This window comes from Anopheles coustani, chromosome 3 (genome assembly GCF_943734705.1).
Source record: "Anopheles coustani chromosome 3, idAnoCousDA_361_x.2, whole genome shotgun sequence".
Lineage (NCBI taxonomy): Eukaryota > Metazoa > Arthropoda > Insecta > Diptera > Culicidae > Anopheles > Anopheles coustani.
The window spans coordinates 19,915,485-19,936,895 of record NC_071288.1 but is presented as its reverse complement, the minus strand read 5'-3'; the positions used below and the strand labels follow the sequence as shown (position 1 = coordinate 19,936,895).

The 21,411-nt window shown below is 52.0% G+C and overlaps 1 protein-coding gene across 1 annotated transcript in view; it reads left to right on the top strand.

Annotated features, from left to right (window-relative positions):
- The window catches only part of LOC131260706 (zinc finger protein 395-like), a 90,835-nt gene extending 73,908 nt beyond the window's left edge, over positions 1–16,927 (top strand). The window contains exons 5-7 of the mRNA XM_058262502.1: positions 15,416–15,513; positions 15,875–16,355; positions 16,441–16,927. Of these exons, the coding sequence (XP_058118485.1) occupies positions 15,416–15,513; positions 15,875–16,355; positions 16,441–16,881 (1,020 nt within the window). The 3' untranslated portion in view covers positions 16,882–16,927. The remainder of the gene's footprint in view (positions 1–15,415; positions 15,514–15,874; positions 16,356–16,440) is intronic.
- Positions 16,928–21,411: the final 4,484 nt, after the last annotated feature.

The following is a 21,411-nucleotide window of genomic DNA, read 5'->3' as shown; positions in this document are numbered from 1 at the left end:
ACGGGCTTCCCAAGGATCCTCAGGAATGCTGTGTGTGTGAGATTATTTCCTACCAAAAGGGCGATCTTTTCTGAACATCAGACGACATTGATCTTTTAAGGCCCAGAAAATAATAAAAAAAAGGATTCCCACAAAAAGGTAGAGAAATGAGAATCGTTTTGGGAAGAAAACACTCAGACTGAAGCAGAGCAGGCAGACGATGCAGAAAAGTGCAATGACCGGGGGGAAATTATCAGCCAACAGCGACGCACGGAGGGAGAGAATGAAATCAACTGGAACACGGAGCGGCAGACCACAAAGCGAAAGAGAAATGGAAGAACGCTTCCCGGCCGTGATCAACACGATCGCAAGGAATGGAACCGAAGAAGCAAGCCGGTTCTTTATGCGCTCCCCTAAACATAACTTTCAACCATTTGTCACGCGAACGCGGCGACACCCGGGAACTGACAGATGCGAACAATAATGAAATTCTAGCATTGATAAAAAAACGGCATTGTCAAAACGCCGACGCTGTAGAATAAACGCAGCAGGAAAAAGCGCCAAGCTACGAACCCCTGGATAGTGCGGTTTGGGCAAAGGAAACAAAGGAAAGGAAAATCAACATGGCCGCACATTTGGAGGCCGAAATGTCGAAAACTAAATACACACCTTCACGGTGTGTTGTTGTTTTTGGACGTACGGAAGGTGCATGAGGCTGTCTAGACAGGACGTGCCGTGGGAAGATGGTGGAAAGCCACATCCAGCAGACAGAAAACCGGCAAATGAACACACACACACGCACGCCCCCGGCCGAGGGCAAGAACCGGATTTGGTCCCGTTGTTGTTGTTGTTGTTGTTGCGCCCTCGCACGTTCGTCGATGAACCCGCGATGAACGCGCGTGATGAACGGCGGATCAGCTGCTTCTCGGGCCGCACGAATAAATATGGGATCGGAATTGGGATTGGCCATTGTTGCTGGTTGGCGATGCGCGAGGCCAGAGACCCCCGACACATACACACACTCACACACACTCGCGCGCAACCGAGAACCGAATAAGTGGAGGCCACTTCTCGATCGGCGGAGGGCAATGAACGCCATGCGAGATCGCTGCGAGCTCCTTTTGGAGAAGCTGCGCGCTCTGTTTGCAGTCGTGGGTTCACTTCGCCAGATGCAACAACAAAAGTCGGCTGTTGACCGGCCGACGATGCGCTCCAAATGTCGTCGTCCTCGATCGTTGGAATACCTTTTTTATCTGTTCTCCGTCTTCCTTGGGTTTCCTTAACGCTTCGTCCCGGGTCCCCTAACGAAAACAACTCGACCCTCGCTCCGTCCTCGCAAGTCCTTGAGTTCAGCCGGTCGGAACAGAAAACGACGTCGCTGGATGTGAAGATCGACGTCTTGATCCTTGCTTGCAGCATGCTAGAAAAAAGGGAACAACCCAACTGGGAAAGCCTTTGGCCGACGGTGTAGAAGTCGAGTCGAAGAGAGAAACCCGAAAAAAACGAACTCGAACGAAAAATATTAAACAGCCGAGACCTGAACTCCGTACCCCTTGCTCGCGCGTCTGCTCACCCGAGAAGATGCATTCTTTCGATGCTTCCCGATGAAGATGATAGTATCGATTGCGGGTGGTGAGCGGAGGCATCGCGCGGCCACATTATCCGACCTTTTGGGATAAGAAACTCCTCGCCACGGCTGGGCTCCGTTCTCCGTTCATTGACCGCATTGGAAAGGGAAGAGGAGCACCATATGCGCGATCGTGAAGAATGCCGGGTCTGCCGGGAATTGGGATTGGGATTATTATTCCGGCATGGAAGGGTTTCTTCGCTTACCGACAGGGACAGACCGAAGATATACCTCCCGTGGTGAATTCCTCTTGTTTTTAATTTTATTTTATTTCGTTTTTTTTTTTTGGCTACCAGCGACATTCCAAAACCCGATCGATATCAAACATGTGTGGAAAAATGTGTCCAGACCATTTTCGACTTACAACTCCGTTAAGCGGCCAATCCCAACCAATCGGAAGCCTACAGACATTCGATACCGGCTCGAGTGTTTCGTATGTCCTACGTACCGTCAGAAAACGGTGATGCAGTATCGGACATGTTTGTCTTTGCGTCATGCAAAGTTGTTTACATTACGTGACTTGTGGCGTGTGCGTACGCAAAAGGAACGCGACCAGGGTTCCTCTCGCCGCAGCATCCTTTTCCCGCAAGCCGTAGTCTATTACGAATTGATCGAAATTCATTTCCCAGACAAACGTTAAGATATTTATTTTTAAACGCATTTCCTTTGCCCTTCAATTCGCATGTCCTTGGCCGTGAGTTTGTGCGGCGTGCAAAAGCAACAATAACTTTATTACTAACTCACCGGTAGAGACGGGTCATATCCTGACGCAAAGCTGTATGCCGTCACCTATCGGCCAGGCTCGGTTTCCTGGTGCTGGCGGAAAGGAAGCCAAGCCAAGAAGGGATGCTCCTCCAATCCACCCTAAGAGGCGTATAGCTAGACACCCACGCAACTTCCTGCCACGTGTTTTTTAGGGCGCCCACGAGCACAATCTCTTCCACGACCCGGTGCCTCAGCCATGGTGCACTTGTTGGCGACGTCAAAGAGGGAAACCAAAAAGGATGCCTTTATCGTTGCGTGCGTGGGTGAGTTCTCCGTGTCTGTCGTGCATAAAGTGTCGACCCGATACTCCTACCACGGGTCGGCCGGGCGTGGGTGGCGTGCGTCTGCTGTGGCGTTGGCGGAAAATTTTCTCCTAAGCTAGCGGAAAATCTTCCTTGAAATGCGCTGCAAAACCGCCTCACTCAATCGATGCCCACGTGCCGTCGCGTTTCATTAGTGCGTTGGTTGATGGAATGAAGCCTAATCGAATGGTTCACTATTTTTTGAATCAAAATTGTCGTAAGCAAGTAGCAAAAATACTAAATACTCAACTTATCACCAAATTGATGCCGATGGAAAATTTACAAAAAAATCCTTTTTGAGGCACATTAAACGCGGTATGACGGATGACAAATAGTAAGCGGCAGCCGATTTGATCTATAAATAATGTCGACAAATCGTGGTCCAGCGCAAAGGAAGTGCCGTAGAATTGAATCGACCGACTTCCCCCCCGGGGGCAAGAAAACCGGAGTTCCAAACCCTCCCCAGTGTCACAACTCAAACAGAATGACAGAATAAATTCAATCGCACCGTGACTTGCCGTTGGCAAAAGAAAACAGACGGCCGGATGGATTGCTGACTCGTTCGAGGGCAAAAGTGGTGAATAATGTACGAGCCTTCTCCCTTCCTTGCCCTTCATTCAATCGATCGATTAGCGAAAAACGCTTTACCGTACCGTGCTAACTGATTAAATACTTTAAACTGTAGTCCACCGAAAATTTAAGATTTGTGTTCAACGTTGAATTTTCGCTAATACCCAGAGATTTTTGTGTGCGCGGTTACAAAAAGCTCCTTTACCCCAATCCCCCCCACCGCTGGAGCGTATTGATGGCAAGGAAGCAATTTCCTTTCCCACTTCCGGCCAACCATAACTCCAGGGAAATAACGCACCGAGTTTTGGGGATTGGGATTAGGAAAGGACGGACGCTTTTTTTTTTGGCACACTTTTCCCCCTTTTTTCACCCGCTGCTCGACAATCATTAATCATCGGGATGGGCCAACAATCAATCACAACCTGTGGGGGGGGGGGGGGGGGGGGGGGGGAGTGTGAGAGATGTTTTAACCTCAACTTCTTCCCTCAGGAACACACAGGTAAATAAAAAAAGGCAGATCCGTGTGATGGTGGTAGGAAATGATCGACCGCTTTTCGTGCCGAACTCCAACTCGAGGTCGAACACGGGGGGGGAAACACTATTTTCATCCAGCGTATCGTTGTGTGCGGGGTGTGAAGTGTTGCTTCCAATGGCGGAAACCAAAGCACCCACGGTCATTTCCGTTCCGGCCCCGAACGATGGACGCGAGTGCGCGAGAGTGGGATGAAAACATAAACAAAACCCGCGAAACACCGATGCATCGAACGGAAAGCTTCAACATTCGGGCTTCCCGTAATGAAGCGCGTGCGCAACAAAAAGGGACGGAGGGTGCGGGGGGTGCGAAAAGGCACATGGGTCGCCGGCTACCGGCCGGTAAAAGGCCGGATGACCTTGACGCGTTGGCGAAACCCACGGTTTGTTTTGTCGGTGGTGAAAAAAATGGTCCCGGAAAAAAACAAAACACATCTAGAACGAAAGCTTCAGGCTTGGGTCCTCAACTCGCAGAGATGCGGAAAATGATAACTGGTTAATTTTATTCATTTATTTCCATTTGGTCATTTACCACCATTTGTTGAAGGGTTGCCCAATCGATCCCCTGATTGATGTATAGCTTTCCAACGATTTAACACTCGATCGAAGAAAGCCCACCTCGTCGTCTGACGTAAGGGATAATGATAAAAGCTTCCCCATGTTGGCACGTCGCAAAACATGGCGTCGCCGGCTTATCCACCCAATGCCGTCATACACCGTCAGCTGGTGGTGGGAAAAGCGTGACCCGTTTTTCCCGGCGACCGGCGCTCAGCACACACACACAAAAAAAACCCAAAAAGCAACAACACTCAAAAACATTCTTCCATTTTGTCTCGTCGGTAGTTGTGTTATTTTTTTTTTCCTCCCCTAAAATCTCTTTCGTTCCGGAAGCAGCCGATAGACAGAGAGAAAGACTGAGAGAGAGAGGGAGGGAGAAAAAGTGTGAAGAGAGCACGGAATGTTGAGCGAAAGCTTCAAAAACCAGCTTTTTCGCTTTTGAATCCGAAGGATTTCCTCTCCTGGGGAGGCTGTTGGTTCCTCTTTATCTCCTTCTCTCTCTCTCTCTCTCTTGCTCATGTGGGAAAAATTGGCAAGATTTATGGCGCACTGGAAGCTTTCACACAGCTGCTTCCTGTACTCCAACGCAGTGCTTGGCGGAAAAGCTTTTAGCTGGGGTGGGTTTTGGGAAAGCACTGAATAGTCTTTTTGTGTGTGTGTGTGTGTGCAACTCCTCTCAAGAAAGCACCGAGAGAAAAGATGTCTCTCAGCCTGCTTTCCATCGGGTGGGCTTGCGCAGTGCAGTTTTCCGGGCCCGAGACGAGGGAAAGCGCACAGCTGGATTACCGCGAAAGCTTCAAGCAACAGCGTGGTCGGTAGGAAACTGCGGGGGGAAGAGGCTTGCTTTTCCCCCCCGCTGTGGGAAAGTCCCGACCGGCGGCTAGGGAAAACGGATGGGGGAGCCAGGCCGATGTGCCCAGTGTGTCACCTGGAGCGTTCCTCGGAAAATGCGACCAAATGGGGGAGACGGTGGTGCACCAGGGTGTGTGCTTTATCCTCCAACGGGAAGGCGACCGGGCCGGCCGGCTGGCCGGGACACGGGGAAAGCCGGAACCGGGAGGAACTCCCTTCTCACCCCCCCCCCCCCCCCCCCCCCCTTCCCGACTGGCCCCGGGTCGGGAAGGAAGGAAGGGACACACACCGACGACCAGACCAAAACCAAACGAAACCCAATCCGAAAACCGGAGAGAACATTCCCAACAACTGAGCTGAGTGAGTGTGAGCCAGCGCTTTGGCTCGACACAGGAAAAAGTCACACGGGCTGGTGTGTCTGGTGTGCCACCGTAGCATTTCCCTGCAATAGAGTGTGCCCGTCAGCCGTACGTACGCTCCGGTAGCGCCTAGCGCCTTTCGTGACGGATTCGTTTCGGTCGCGGTGTCCGGCGAGAGAAAAGGAAAACGGAAAAAACCCACGGCCATTTCCCATCGGCGTGTGGGGGTTGTTTTTTGTGTTTAATTCGTGGTCCTTCCGAAAAAACAAAACAAAAACCAACTAAAAATACCGCCTCCGCCCAACAACGCAACAACGACGGGCGACCGGTGAAGGTGGGAGTGACGGGGGATTGCCCGTAGGAACCGGAACTACGAAACAATAAGAAAAAAAAACCGCTCAACAGGGTCACAAGGTTACGCGTAACGCGGGCAGTACTATCAACAATTTAGTGGAAGTGGAAAAACCCTCCCAGAACAGACACCCCCAAACTCGCGTTTTTTTTTTTTTTTGACCGGATCAACCGGGAAGAAAACCAGTGACTTACCGGAAAAGGTATTTTCCCTCAGCGGAACGATGTGCCAAGAGAGATATCCCGCATAGAAGAAAAGCATTTTCCGATCCGTCGGTGAAAAATCAATCCACTCCACTCGAGTGGATGCCGAGGAAGGAGGGAGTGTGAAGTGAATTCCAAATGGAAATGGTTCTTGCTCGCCGTTTCCCGGCCACGGCGCTGGCAAGCTACGGAAACGGACGACTTTATCGCAGTGTCGGTGAACATTTGTTGTATCGGGTGATGTTGTAATGGTTTTCCCCCTGTTTTGCCGTTAGTTTGTGCTTGGACATCTGTGAGAAATCGTCTTCGGCGACAAACTCTAGCAGTTTCCGGTGGTTTTGGTGGATCAATTGAAGCATTAAGGCGGTGGCCATCGAAGCGCTTGATGCTACCCTGGGAACATCTTGTCTTCTATCCTTAAGTGTACGAAGTGTTAGACATTCCGTGAGGAGGTCGATAATTCGCATTCGGGGGATGCTGGAGTTCATCGGAAACTTTCCGCGCCAGTTGCACCGCTGACTCCCTTCTCGCAAAGCACCATGTGCGGGCCACTAGGTCGGGCACCCCCGAAGTGAACTCAACACCGGAGCACCGGAAGAAGGAACCCCCGACCGCCCCGAGCGCCCCGGAACGGAAAGCTCCCGGGGGCCGGGGGCGAGCGTGTGCGCTTATATGTGGGGCGAGGTGCTGTACGGAGCGGGTCACCAGTACGACACAGCGTTACTGCCAGCGTTAGTGCGCCCGGTGCGACCGTTCTGTGGCCTGTGGCCCCCGGAAGCGCCCAGTGCCCAGACGCGGCCAGGCAGGAAGCGGCCGAGGCAGGAGCGCCAGCCGGGCCGGTACCCGGAAGCGGGGGCCCACTACGGGGGCGTCGTCGCTGCCGGTGTCGTCGGCGCTGGCAGCTACGGTTCCTGCCCACCACCACCAGCACCACCACCACTGCCGGGGACGGCCACCACCACGACGACGGGGACGCTTATGCAAGGAGTGCTGCCCGTGAAGACCGTAAGACATTCAGGATCTTCCGAATCGGAACATAGAAATACTAAATGTCATCCGCTTTGAGGGATTTTGGGGAATTGTCTTCCATTTTAACAATCTCCAATCAGCGATGGTGATTTTTTTCACTGTCCAGCTGCAAGAAACCTGACGCCCCGGTTTTCTGCTGCCATTTTTCTTTTGCACCTTAAGGACATCCACTTCCGGCCCTCGGGCTGTAAGATGAGCCTGCTCCTAGGTCAGGTGTAAAACCGCATTTTCGGAACACGGGTCTCCCGAACCGGACGCGAGAGCCAGCGCAAAAAGGAAAGAGAAGCTGGAGCGCGTACCTCGAAGAGGAAGATAAGAAAAGTATCGTTCGTCCTAGGCGTCCGAAGGCGGTGGTTCTCGAGAAGCTCTCCGAAGAGCGTGACCAAGTTTGCTTACCATTTCCCGGCCTTTCCCGCCGTTCCCACACGGTCGTTTCAAAAGCTTTCGCATCGAACGAATCCCGCAAACGGGGTTCGCCACAAGAATCCTTCGACACACTTCTTGATAGAACTACGGCGGGGGGTTGCCTTTCCCAAGTTGGGAAGCTTTTCCATCCACCGATCCCGTTCTCGCTCGCTCGCTCTCTCTCTCTCTGCTCGGTCGATCGAAGTCAAAGTCATCAGGACACGAAATGCCGTTGCCAACCGCAAGGAATTCTACATTGCGTTCCAACAAGCGCGCCGTTCTCTCGCTTCCGGCGACCGAATGCCGTGCGGGAACTGTGTTAGTGGTGCGAACTTCGGATGGGAACCGGAAATGGGGCATTGGCGAGGACACCTTACGGTCTCTCACTCTCTCTCTCTATCGAACAACCAACCACGCTCACGCTCAACCTTCTGGGGAAGGATAATTGTTTATACTTCTGCCGGAATCTCGTGTGCCGGCGAATCCGAAGGCCGGAATACCAACACCAATCTCCCGCAAGGACTCGCAACACCGGGTAAGCGGGATAACCGGGCCAACCCGGGTGAGGGAGAGGGAGCGAGAAAAAGAGAGAGCATCCGTCGGTTTCGCATCCATCTGCGCAATCATCTGCGTTTTCGTGCGAAAACTAGGTTTCGGGATCACGGGAACAAATCTTCTCCTGCTGGCTTCCCCTGTGTGTGTGTGTGTGTGTGTGTGTGTGTGTGTGTGCTCTGATGCTGTGTGACACTATTATGTCACCAGCGAGAGTGGCACACCACTAGCACATACCTGGTACGTGCTTTCCCTCCGAAGAGTGTGTCAGGATGACATCGCCCGATCGGGGTTCGAATTTCCCTTCTTGCTCTGTTTTTCTCGGGAAAATTCCCTTTCGGAGAGATGATGAGTGCGAGATGAATTTTCCAACAGTCACACACACTCACACGGCTGCCCTTTATCAAGGACATGTATTCCCGAATTGGGAAGTAATTGCGCACCGGCAACCGGCAGCCGGTTAAACTGCTGAAGCAAATAACAATAATGGGAAAATGTATCCAAAGGGAAATGTTTTGATCCTCCAAAAGGGATGCAAAAGGTGCTTTTAATGCGCTCGAAAAGTGATTGCTTGTTTTATTTAAATTTTAAATAAATTCTACCTTCGTTGTGATCATTTTCCCAACGGTTGCCGGCGTTACGAGCCGTTACATCGTGCTCTGGTGTAACGCACTCATCCTACATTGTCGAGTGCGCGCGCTCGGGATTCCAACTCCCCGCCGTTGGTATCCCTCCCCCTTTGCTAGCCCAACACCACCCCCCACACACAGGTTCCTTTTTGTGTGATACCCGTTTTGATTGTGTATTCTCTTTGTATACATAAACACCACCAGCGCCAACCCGGTGGTTCCCGCCCGTCTCGGCTGTCAGTTGAGGAACATGTTCCCGCGGGAAGTGAAAATCGATTTTCCACCCGCACTTTCAACCACCCCACTACATCCTCGGGCCTATCCTTGCGTGTGCACATACTTATTTACTTTCTCCTCCATCGCTGTGTGTGTGTGTTTGTGGCAGCCTTTCGCTGATGAATGGAATCTTGAGAGTGGCGCGGGGCATGTTTACATGCCGGCTTTGGCGAACCATCGAATCGAACGGATAGAACGTTTGGAGGTTTTCGGCCACCTTCAGTGGGTGGTTTTTCTTTGCTCTTTTTCGTAGCATATATTTTTATGTTTTCTTCTACATGGGAAAGTCGCGGGGTGTCGATTCAAACGGGAACGTTTTAGCTCAGACCCGAGAAAAAGGATCACAAATTTGGCGAACCGTTTTTGTTTTCTAATTTCCCAAGTCAAACAAAGAGGAAGAAAAACGAACCGGGTCCGTTCCGAACCATTGCCCTTCGGTGATGCCCAATATTTCTTGCCCCGTTTAGCGACATAAAGTCAAAGTCTCCCCGTTTTTCCCCGTCGTTACTCCCGCCGCGAAGTTTCCCAAACCCCGACCTTCATCCGTCAACCGGCCATCCTCTTCCTCCACCCCGCCTTGGGTGGCTCCAGTTCGTCTAATGATCGCGTAATTGCGTTTGCTACGCATACACAGCTCCAAAAGAAGCGGCGGCCAAATATGGCAAATAAATATACTTTACCTTTCGCGCGCCGCCTTATCGTCTACGAGAAAAATAACGCCACCGTCGGGCACGTCTCGGGGTTCATTATTTGTACTTGCTGGGCGTTTTGCTCCTTTATTGTTACTAATGCGTTGCGTTCCGTCCCCCCGGTCGCACATCCGATCTCGGCAGGTATATCAGATTTCCCCGAACCATGCGTCAGGGAAAATTTCGGACCATTTTTCTTTCCATTCCAAACGACAACAAGCGATAAGCGATGGGCGCTGCTGGCGAAGCAATGGGTTGGCAAATTGGATACATTTTCACCGTAAGGGTTTTCCGAAGGAAAAGGTGACGGTTGTCAAACGACAGATCCGTAAAGCGTCCATTATATGCCGTACCTAAAACTCCGGAAAATGGCTTCAAGTTGAAAGCCGAGGGAGATAACATTTTCCAACCCTATCTCTAATTATAGAATGGCGCTTCAAAGCGTAATCTAGCCTAATGAAAGACAGCCCAACCCCCGGTACACCGCCACCCTCCGCCCGGCTGGAAACGCTTCATCGAAGGGTAGATTTAAATCCAACGCACCCTCAATCTCGTGCTCGGGTCCGGTTTGCGTTATTTTTTTCTAGGACAAGGACACGCTCTTGGAATCGATCCAGCCGAGTGTGGGTTTTACGGATAATTGGTTTATTAAAAAGTGAAGCATGGCCGGGGCTCATCCGCGCTTTCCAACTCCTCTGGAAGCAGCAAACGTCTTTCGTCAAACCGATCTGCCTGCTCACCATCGGCAGCTATCGCTCGAGCTTAAGCTAACGGTCGTAGGCCAAACGTAGGACTTCCGCCCCTGCTGAGATACGTGGAACAGCTTCTCCTCCCTCCCACATGGTCACTAATTAAGATCGATGTGCTCACATTAATTACAGTGTGCGGTACACGGCGGGGAAGACGTTGCAGGCTAATCTGTAATTTTGTCAAGAACCATGCATTATAAACTCAACCAAATCCACTTAACGGTGTCACCTGCGTATGGGAAGGGAAAAAAACCTTCCATATCGTGAATAAGTTTTGAGGTTCCCCAGCATAAGGTTGGGACACTTCAGGGAGGTTTTCAATGGGGAAATCCATCCCACTGCTAAGTCCGCAATAGGGATCAGCGAGGATTAGTCTGTCTTCTTTGTCTTTTGCCGGCGATCCAGGGAAGAAGGAACTCGGCTAGCTGCTGCAAATGTGTTTACAACCAACTTCGCCCTCGCTCGGCAGAGAAGGAGAAGGCCGTACTACCTTCGCCCGAGGCATATTCAAAGGATTATCTACATTGACCAGGGTCGAATGGTGGGTTGGTTTCCTCCTCTTTTTTTTTCTTTTTGTATATTTTTTTTTTTTTTTTGGTAACGAAGAACACCTATACACTAAACGGTGTGTGTTACACACAGTGTTTTGCGCAGGATTGCTTTTCGTTCTCGTTACTAACGTGCAAAAGTAGGTCAACGGGCGGCACGTAGGGGAAAGGAAGCTATTGGCGGACACTGTGGTGTGCAGTTCCGAAAATTGTGCTGCGTTTTCCACACACAAAAAAAACCTACTGCAGCCGCCGCCATTTGTTGCGGTTGTGAATGGGCTTGCAGGCAAGATGAAGTGCAGTTATGGCCCGGTTACACAGTAACCTATACACACACACACACACAACCAATTACCGCTGGTCGATGGTCAACACAAAATGGATGCACATATATGCGGCCATTTTGTGCGGGGAAAATGTAGAACGGCCGACCGAGCCGAAGCAAAACATTTGACCCATATTTTCGGCAGTCCTTTCGTCCGCCGGAACCGGAAAACGAAGTGCACAATTTGAGCGAGGGGGGGGGGGGGGGGCAGTGGTTGGGTGGTTGATGACGCTTGCTGGAGTCATTTTGGTTTTCCACGTTGACCCTTCCCGCCGCTCGATTTGGCACGGCTGGCACCACATTTTGGGCCGGGGTTTCGATGATGCTTCTTTTGTCCGTCACCCAAGTCCCCGGAGGCAATAAAACGAGATAATGGAGTCGAACGTGAGATGCTGGCTTCCGCGGAAGTGCATGCCAAACAAGGAAGAAAACTGGGTCAACCGTGTACGCCGCAAAACGGTAGCGTTTGGACGCCTAAAGATAGGCAAACCCGGTGTGCTAAGGTGGACGGAACGGAACAGCGAAAGTGCTTCTGGCACCAATCTCCAGCAGTCCTATGCCATTTCCTATGGGTTATATTTTCTTTATGTTTCCCCGGCGTTGGCTCTACGTATTTAAACTCATTTTCATCGCAAAAAATGTTTCACGATTTTTCGTTCCCGCTCACACTCGAGCCTACATAGTAGAACAGTTTACAACACCGAAGCGTTACCCACCGTTACGGGTTGGTTCCTACGCTAACACCAAAACTAAGCCACTGCACCAAGGGCAGGGGTGACAGAGGGGGAAGCGGGCTTCAGCATAGGCCCCCTTCCCCCCAACATAACGACCCCCCGGTTATGTTGGCAAAAGAGGTGCTAGCGAAAGCAGGTCAACGGTGTTGCCTCGAGGCCTTCGAAGTAAACGCCAGAATGACGTCCATGTTGCGATAGGACATAAATAATCATGCTGCTTATCAAATACCCGGGCTACCCCACCCAGCCGCAGGTTCCTCCCAACCCCTCGAGCGTGACGGAGAGAGAAAAGAAAGAAAACTTCCCGGGAACCCGGGAGTAAACATCAAACCAAAGCGCACCGAACATCTAAAGCTAACAAATTCGTCGATCGTTAACTAATCGGAAAGAACAACATACAAACGGGGCGGGGGGAGGCAGTTTAAAGGTTGCGATAAGAAAGCAGCATTCTCGACCACCAGCGACCAACCGAGGGTTGGGAGAACATGGAAAAGCGTACGCTGGCTGGCGATCCGCGCAGAGCGTTTTCCCTTCTTGGAAAGGAAACGCCACGGGGCAAGAGGAAATAGCCGTCAAATTATAAACAAAAACAAATTTTCGGGAACGATGGTATGTACATAGTAGTGGAATGCGGTACGCACGCACACGCACACGCGGCCTTTGTTGTAAGCGTTCGGTTCCGAAACTAGGTCAATCGATAATCAGAGCCCGCGGGAAGGCGAAAGCACCGAAGTTCCCACCAATGATCCTGCGGGATGATGGTCCGTTTTTGTGCGAAGCTCCGTAGAGGACGTGACCAGAGGAGGAGGGCTTCAGGTGGCTCCCGGATCTCAAGCAAGATCCTGGAAGTGTCGTACACCGAACACGAACAAACCGGCCGGAAATGGTTGGCAGTCAGGCGAGAAAAGAAACCTAGTACATAGTGCCAAAAACCGCCCCCCGCTCAAACCATTCCCCCGTACCTCAGACCACCAAACAGATGGTGCAAACCAAAACATGGCTGACCGAACTCGACGCGTGACGCATGAGCCGCCACGAAAGCGGGGAACACTTAATTCCGTGCGCTCGCCATCGGCTTGGGATGAGGGAAAATACACCGAACACACACACACACACACACACACCGACCGACGGGGCAGATTTCCCGGCCGGTACCCGGCGCACTGTTAGCATGCCGGGAAATGTGTTTTCGGACGCCCTCTGTATATACAAGCGGCAGCCTCGAAACCAACACAAACGTACGTCCCCCGAACTCCGGAGCGGACGGTGGAAAACCCAACGCCGTCGCGGGTTCCCGGTTTTTGTGGGTTTCCCGATCCCTTGTATTACATTGTAGCAGAAAGCGCGCGCAATCGGTCCGCTGTAATCGCACACACACCAACACACCGAGCCAGTGGGAAATCGGGACATTGTGTACCCGGTTGGCTCACTGGGTCATCGGTGCAAAGTGTGTGTGTGTTGCAGCACACTACCACAGCTAGAGAGCGCACGATTCGGGATGATTCCTCCCATTCCTGACCATTACCAGCGTGCGTTGCGTGCGGATAGGGAAGCTCCAGTCCCAGTTCCGGTCTCTTTTACTCGCGGCAAACTTCAACGACTCCAGCTCCAGCTTCGGAGAGGGAGTTTGCTGTGGGCAAACCTATCCAGAAAGAGCGAATGGGGGAGCGCAGAAACTCCGGGAAAAGAAAAACACATTACATTGTTGCCTCCCGCGCCGGCTTTCGTCTTCTTCCCGGTCCCAGGTCCCGGTTATATATCGCTCAACAGCGCCCCAAACCCGGTCCCGCTGGCTTCCGGGAGTGTGCGCTTCCTATGTACGGCATGGGCTGTGTGTTTTGATCCCCAAAAGGTGTCGGGAGGTCCGGGACACCGAACCGGGACGCAGCTTAGCAGCAAGCCGTGGGAATAAGGTTTCTTTGGATCTTTAGTTACGCACACACACAAACGCAAGTGTAGGAAGATTAAAGGAATCGCCGCTGGATTAGGGAAGGTGTCGGAAGAGCGCTCGGGTTCGTCCCTTTTGCGGCAACTCCGGAGCGGAACAGGAAGTAAACAATGTAGCACACCGTAAACAACTGGAATTTCGGGCGAGTTGGGATAAAACCAACCGAGGGCAGGTGTGGGGGGAATGCATGTGTGAAAAAATAGAGAGAAAGAGAGAGAAGGAGTGACTCCTGTACGTGTGGTGCAGGGTGTATGTAAAAGGCTCCTTTCCACTTCATATCCTTACTACTCCAGCTCCTGTTTGGAAACTAGGTCAGCCCGAACCGAACGGGGATGGGGGAGGGAAAATAAAAACCCACCCACCTCACACATCCCCACCAACCCGGGGAAAGCTTGTGAGAGAGGGGGGCGGTGAAGGAAGGGTCGGTGGATGGTGGAGCGAAATTCGCGGTCCGTCCCTCAAACCCAACCGGGAACACTCGGGATATGGTGAACACTCACACTCGCAGGGGCTCCCATTCCGAACCGAAGCCGGAGCCCCGATGGATGGGGCCGCGAAGCGAAATGGGTTCGCTTCCGGCGCCTTCGGGCGGGACGCGCGCAGGAGTTCGGGCGGGCTCCCGGGTGGGCGCATAATAACATCAGTAACGCTTGACACACTTGCTCGCTCACTCTCGCGCTCGCTTTTCGCCCGAAACCGTGGGTGGATACTGTGGCCGGGGAGGGCAAGGGGCGAAAGGTTATGGGGAGAAGGGGACGCGTCCCTAGGAAGCCGAAAGCAGGCCGTGCCGCGTACCGTGTTTGTAACGGTCGGCAGTAGGCACAGGCAGTAACGTGACGCTACGCGAGCCGCAACGACGCAGCACAGTGCCGTGCTGCTGCTGCCCGCGGATCGGGAAAAGCCAGGGAAAACGTGCAAATGTAAAAAAAAACAGCAAACAAGGAAGGCATACCAACAAAGGGAAAAAAACAGGGTGGCTTGGAAAAATCATTAACGCACTCGCGGAAAACCAACCTAGAACAAACGGCCAAGCCAAGTGTTGCGAGCGTGCGAGCGTATGTGTGTGTGTGTATGTGTGCGGTGGTGTTGAGGGAATTTCGATCAATCTCAAGATGGCCAGCGGCCAAGTGTTGATGGCAGCGCGGTCTTGCGTCGCCCGGAGGACGCAAGTGTTCAAGCCGAAAGTGCGACATGTAAGAAATTGCGCCGGATCGAGTTCTTCCTCTCTCTCTCTCTCTCTCTCTCTCCCTCTCTCTGTGTGTTCATGCAAAACCCTCCTTAACCCTGGCATCATTTATGACGACAAAATGGCAACACCAACGGAACGGAAAAACAACAACAACTGAACCTAACACACCACACGAGGATAACTTGTACTAAGCCCCTTTCTTATCCTGTTTTTGTTCTCTCTCCCTCTCTCTCTCCTTTTACAGGCCAGTCAGCGAATCTTTAAATGCACCTGGAAAGGTTGTGGTCTCAACTACTCTACATGCGCCGAGATCACTTCACACGTTAGGAACGCACATCTTGGGTAAGTAGGCGGTTTTGGTGACGATGGTTTCGAAATCCTTCCAAAGAACTTCCACGTGGTGAAGTGTGAAAGGGCACCAGAGCGGACGAGGGATGCGGTTAGCTAAAAGCTTCCATTCCCGCAAAGGGTTTTCCACGAAGTACAGACGAGTACTACGAAAGAGGGATTATAAAAATATTTCTACCGGTAATGTCAACCGGTATTTTTTAAATTTAACGGATGCTACTGTGCTGTCAGCATATAAGTGAAACATGTCGCGGCCTCTGAAGAGGTTGTTTTATAGCAATGGACGAGGGAAATGTTGGTCTCGTGGTGAAACAAACGGTCCGCTAATGACGGTCTCCCCTTGCCTTCGTTGTAGACCACGCAAGCCGAACGAGTACAGCGACGAGGAGGACTTCTTCTTCACCGAAACCGAGGATGAGAGCGACGAGAGCGCCCCGAATCCACCCTCGCCACCGACGCTGAGCCACCGCGACATGGCCCGCCCGCCGCACGAGGACCCGGAGTACCAGCGCCAGATCGTTGGCAACTACCGGCAGGGGCTGCTGTCTCAGACGCAGGCCCTCCAGCAGCATGCCGCCGCCGCCGCCCACCAGCAACAGCAGCAGCAGCAGCAGCAGCAGCAACTTCAGGCGCAGCAGTTGGCCTCCATCAAGCCGCCGCTGCCGGCCGGCCTGACGGTGGCGGCCCTCAGCAGCAACGGCGCGTCATCGTCGGCGTCGTCGGCGTCGAGCAACGGGACCGGCAGCTCGAACGGCAGCACCAACGGCACGAGCAATACCCACAGCAGCGTTTCGCCACTGATCCACCACAATTACACCTGGTCGCAGGTGAGCCCGGTAAGTACCCGGGGGGGGGTACGGGACACGCCCACTCGAGCCGCTCGACTAACTGCCTCTCTTCCTCTCTCTCTCTCTCTCTTAGACATCGCCCCAGAAGCACGTGCGGCTCTCGCCCCGCCCGTCGGCCTCGTATCCGTACCCGTCGCCGAACTACCAGCACCACTACCAGGCGCAGGCCGCCCAGCAGCAGCAGCAGCACCACCAGCAGCAGCTCGGCCACATCCAGCTGTCACCGGGCAGCGGCAGCGCCACGGGCACCAGCGGCACCGCCGCCTACCACCAGCTGCTGGCCGGTGCGGCCGCCGCCAGCGCCGGCGCCGTCTCGCTCGGCTCCTACAGCACCAGCTCGAGCTCGAGCGCGGGCAGCGTCGGCAGCGGCGGCCAGCACCGTTCGCCGGTGTCGCCGAACCGTCGGACGCGCGGCGAGAACAAGAAGTGCCGCAAGGTGTACGGCATGGACCACAAGGACCAGTGGTGCACGCAGTGCAAGTGGAAGAAGGCCTGCAGCCGGTTCGGCGACTGATCCAAGCCGGCCTCCGGCAGCAACCGCAAAGCAGCAGCAGCAGCAACAGTTCCGCCGAGCAACAACAGCAGTCTCAAGTTGCCGCCGGCCCCACCGGTGGCGACGCCCTCGTCCACTGCGCCGACTGCCCAGCAGCACTGGATATCGTCGTCGTCCTCCTCGTCCTCGTCCTCGTCCTCGTCCTCGTCGTCGTCATCCTCGTCGTCGTCGTCGTTGGCGTCCACCGCCATGGTGAAGCAGGTGATACCGCTCCAACAACAGCCGCAGCAGGCGCACCAGCAGCAGCATCTCCCCCAAGCGGTGATGCTGCACCATCCCAACCAGCACCAACAACAACATCGTCTCAACGGGCCGCAGTACGCGCTGGCGCAACCCGCGCAGCCTCCGCCACACGCCCGCCCGCGTCCCTCGGGTCTGACGGTCTAAACCGCCAGCCCATCAACAACATCCACACTCACACAGGCGAGTTCCAAACGGTAGCAACCATCTCAACACTCAAGGACAGACATCTCGTGGGCGGTCGACAACCCGAGAGACCCGGTACTACAGCGCACCCAGCCAGAGCGTCTTCGTACTCACATGCCACGCAACATCGAACCTCGTCGTCGTCGTCAGGCCGTGTAGTTTTTTATTTTAGAACTTAGAGCCAGTGCCGAACCACGTCTCCCGCACGGGAAAAACGAAAAAACCCGGCCCGGAACCAGGCAGCGGGCGCGTCATAAACCGTAAGTAAAACCGAATTCTAAAAGACTTTAAGACCCGCGCAAACCCCGGTCCCAAAACGGCTGGGGGAAGAGACAAGAACAAGCGGGCCGGCAAACGGAAGAAGCTGTACGTGGGTGGCAAACACGTTTAAAGCGAGCGAAACAGCAACTTGATCAACCGAAGCGAAAACAATTACTTGAAGAGACTAACTGAGTAAAGCAAAAAAACAAACAAACAAAAAAAAAGAAACGAAATACGAAAACCACAAGACATCAAAGGCTGATTTAGTTTTAAACAAAACCAACAAACAAACAAACAAACGAATGGCGAAGCTAACCAACCGAAGACCGGGCGATCGTGTGAAATAAGCGAGTCTTTTACTGAAAAAACCGGAGCCACAGTTTGATGGAAGGCAGTGGCCTTGGTGGTTGCGAAGCCGAAGTGCCGGGTTTGCCGTATCATCCGCTGCCGGTTCCTTCCATCGCTCCGGCGCGCCCGAACTGAACCGTTTCTTCTGAGCAAACCACACTATCCAACGCCGTCCGTACGAAGAAACGCCCAAGCCCTGATGCACCAGCTGGGCACGCTTGTGGAAAGCGATGGGTGGAAGGTGTGCGAGCGGCAAACCCGCTGGAAATGGCCAGCGGCAGGGTGGCTTAAGTGAACTACCGGGCGCCTCCATCAAGCTGGTTCTCTCCCTGGTCTCTCGCTTCCAACCGCCGATTCGGAACCCGGTGATCTCGAAGCGATCGTCATATCCTCCCACCGGCCGTGTGCGGTTTGGGGAAGGGGAGGAAGAAAAAGCCCATTAAGGAGAAAGCAAAATGGTAAAAAGATCTGTAGAAAAGAAGAGAAAAAACAAACAAACAAAATACACACACAGCGGAGTAAAAAATCATAACCACTGCCAATAAGTTTAAAATGAGCGATAAACTAAAGCAAACGACAACAACAACAAAAAACTAATGATAATGTCCACAGCGGGGTGGCACTACGGGGTAAGGGGTACCAAGGAGGGACTGATGGGGCGCAAACTGAAACGTACGCTCTAAGCCACATCCGGGCCAAATGCAATCAACTGAGCGAACCCCGGATTCCTCTTTGTCGTGTGTTAGTCAGACAGCCCAACCCCGTTAGTACGATGAAGGGCAAGGAAACGCGGAAGCTGCACATACACAGCGAACACCGTGACAGTTTTTTTGGCAGCAGGGAACCGAAAAGAGAGACAAAATGTCGAAAAAGTCGAAACGAAGTGCGGCAGATGGGAGTGTGCGACTGTAACGAAGAGCTGTGCGCGTGAAAAGGTGACGGAAAGGAAAGCGCAAAGCGAAAGTAGGACGGTGGAATGAGGGGGAAGCAATACCCCAATACACGTTACGCAGATAAAGAAAGAATCAAATCCGTATAAACGTAATTCGTAAAAACATAATTCTTACTGAAACAAAAAAGCAAATTCTGTCTATATGTGTACTAGGAGCATAAGTTAAATGAGTATTCGGTGCGGCGAAGGGGAAGGTGCCCATTGCTATACAACAACAAGAAAAAAAACACACACACACTTATAGTAGGAACACTCGGAAAAGTGTACTAAGTACTAATCCCTTTAAGACGTTAATCGACTCCGTACGCGCGCGAAGGCTTGCATTAAGGCAAACGAGACGAGAAGACGCAATGGTGGTAAAAGAGGAAAATGAATGGCGAAAGAGAACGAAAGTGAATGTAGGAGAGCTGCAAAACAACAACAAAAACAAGAAGAAAAACAAAACAAACAAACACCCGCAGAAGCAAAAGATACTATTTACTATTTCAGTTTTGTAACGCACTAAAAACTACTAACACAAAAACCACAAACTATCGATCACACCTTTCACGCGAAATTTTTAGCAAACGTTGTGCTAGGTAAAAGGACGTGGTGGAATGAATAATACATCCGGGACGCTGTTATATTTATGTAAAAAGAAGAGAGGAAAAGCCAACCTCCTTTCGGAAAATATGGCGTAAAGCTGTAACACAACACTGCTCGCTCGGCAGATGGTTCTGGATGCTGAAAGTTCGATCGTTTATGTTTTCAAATCGTAGGATGCGGCGAGATTTTTGCTTCCGTTTCTATACGAAGAAGAGGAAGAACCTTTAAATTACCCCTGGAACCTGGCTTACTTGGATCGATCGACACGGTACGGAAAGGATATTTTTAATATAATTTGTTTTAGATTTTCACCACAGGGCTGTTGCAATTGTTCGGTTTGCGGAACCGATCGGATGAGTTTGGTTGGAAGATTGTTTTGTAAACAAAAACAAAAAAAAACAGAGAATAGATTGAAGGGCCTCGGTCGGTATGTGCCCGACCATAGGCCTCTTCCGACTCACATGTGATACCATCGAGCCGCACACCACGGGAGAGAAAGCTTTCGTTTTGTTTTAATCAAAATTGATCACATTTTTCGATCAAAGTTGACCTATTTATTTATTGTTGTGTGTGCTCGTTTGCCAGAGGAACGTGTTACTGTTTTTTCGTGCACGACTCCTCGCGCGGTGGGTTCGATTCCCGAATGTTGTTCATTAATTTATTTTCTTCCGCAAATCCGTTCCCGATCTGTGGGCGGAGCGATCTCCGATCTTGGCTCGATTGCAAAACGAGTTGAGTTGAGTTCCGTAACGACGATTCAACGCCGTCAACGTCGGAACTGAGTCCTTGCCCTCCCCGTCAGATGCCCTTTCGTTGGGTTGATCACCGGGAGGGATGAACAGACGAACACGTGGGCTTCCGGTGGACACTCGTTTCCGCCGACCGCCGTTCGTCCGTTTCGTTCGGTTTTGATTGTGTTCCAGCTTTGTAGATTTTTCGGTTCGTTTGTTTGTTTCGAAGGCAAACACAAAGGCCACCCCAGAAGCGAGACCAGACACAACTGGAGGATGGAGAGGACAGCGCCAAAGGATGAGAAAAGAAAAACAAATTGGTGGAACAAATATGGAATGATACGCAATTTCGCAACCGATGATCTCTGTAAAACTGTTCATTTTTTTTTTTAATTTTTGTTTGTTTGTTTTCACCATAAATATACTTGTACATTTGTAAAGTAATGTGTTTGCATGTTCCATTCTGCCTCCCCTGTTCCCTCCCCACCCTGTCTGGCCATCTCCACCTGTCGCTACTCAGTTTGGTTTGTTCGGCAATCGGAGAGCGCAATGAGGCACTTGTGGAAGTGTGGCGTTATTGTGGTTGTTTGTGCCTCGGAGTATCCGTTTTTTTTTTACCGGATCACCGAGGGACGGAGAGAAAAATGTGTGTGCGAGTGCGAACGTGTGGAAAACCGTTTAAACACCAATTGATCCGATGATTTGCCTGGTGCTGCCACTGGTGCGTCTTAACCAGATCAGCGCCACCATAAAATAGGGCTAGGAGGAAGCCGAAAAACCCAACCCACACACACAAACACACGGTCCACTGCTAGCGATAACAGTTACCCACTGGGTGACGCCAAAATGAAAAGCAATTCGAATCCGGTACGGGGTGCGTTGGAACTGGTTGGGTTGGGTTTACCGTTCGGGCAAGAAATATGCACCTTTTAGCGAGAAAAAAAACAAGCACCTTCCACCACCCGAATGCAACACCACCATCTCCGGAACAGTCCGCCCCGAAAGGGAAAACGCAACTCGTACTTCTAAATGACAATCGCGAGCAAACGAATAAGCAAATGCAATGATCTATCATCTTACGAATTACGTGAGGACGAACGCACAACGGCATCGTGAGTACTGTGTACGCGCCGAATTGGTGTGAATGTGTGTGTGTGTCTGTCTTAAGGTTTATGCTTTGGTTCGCTC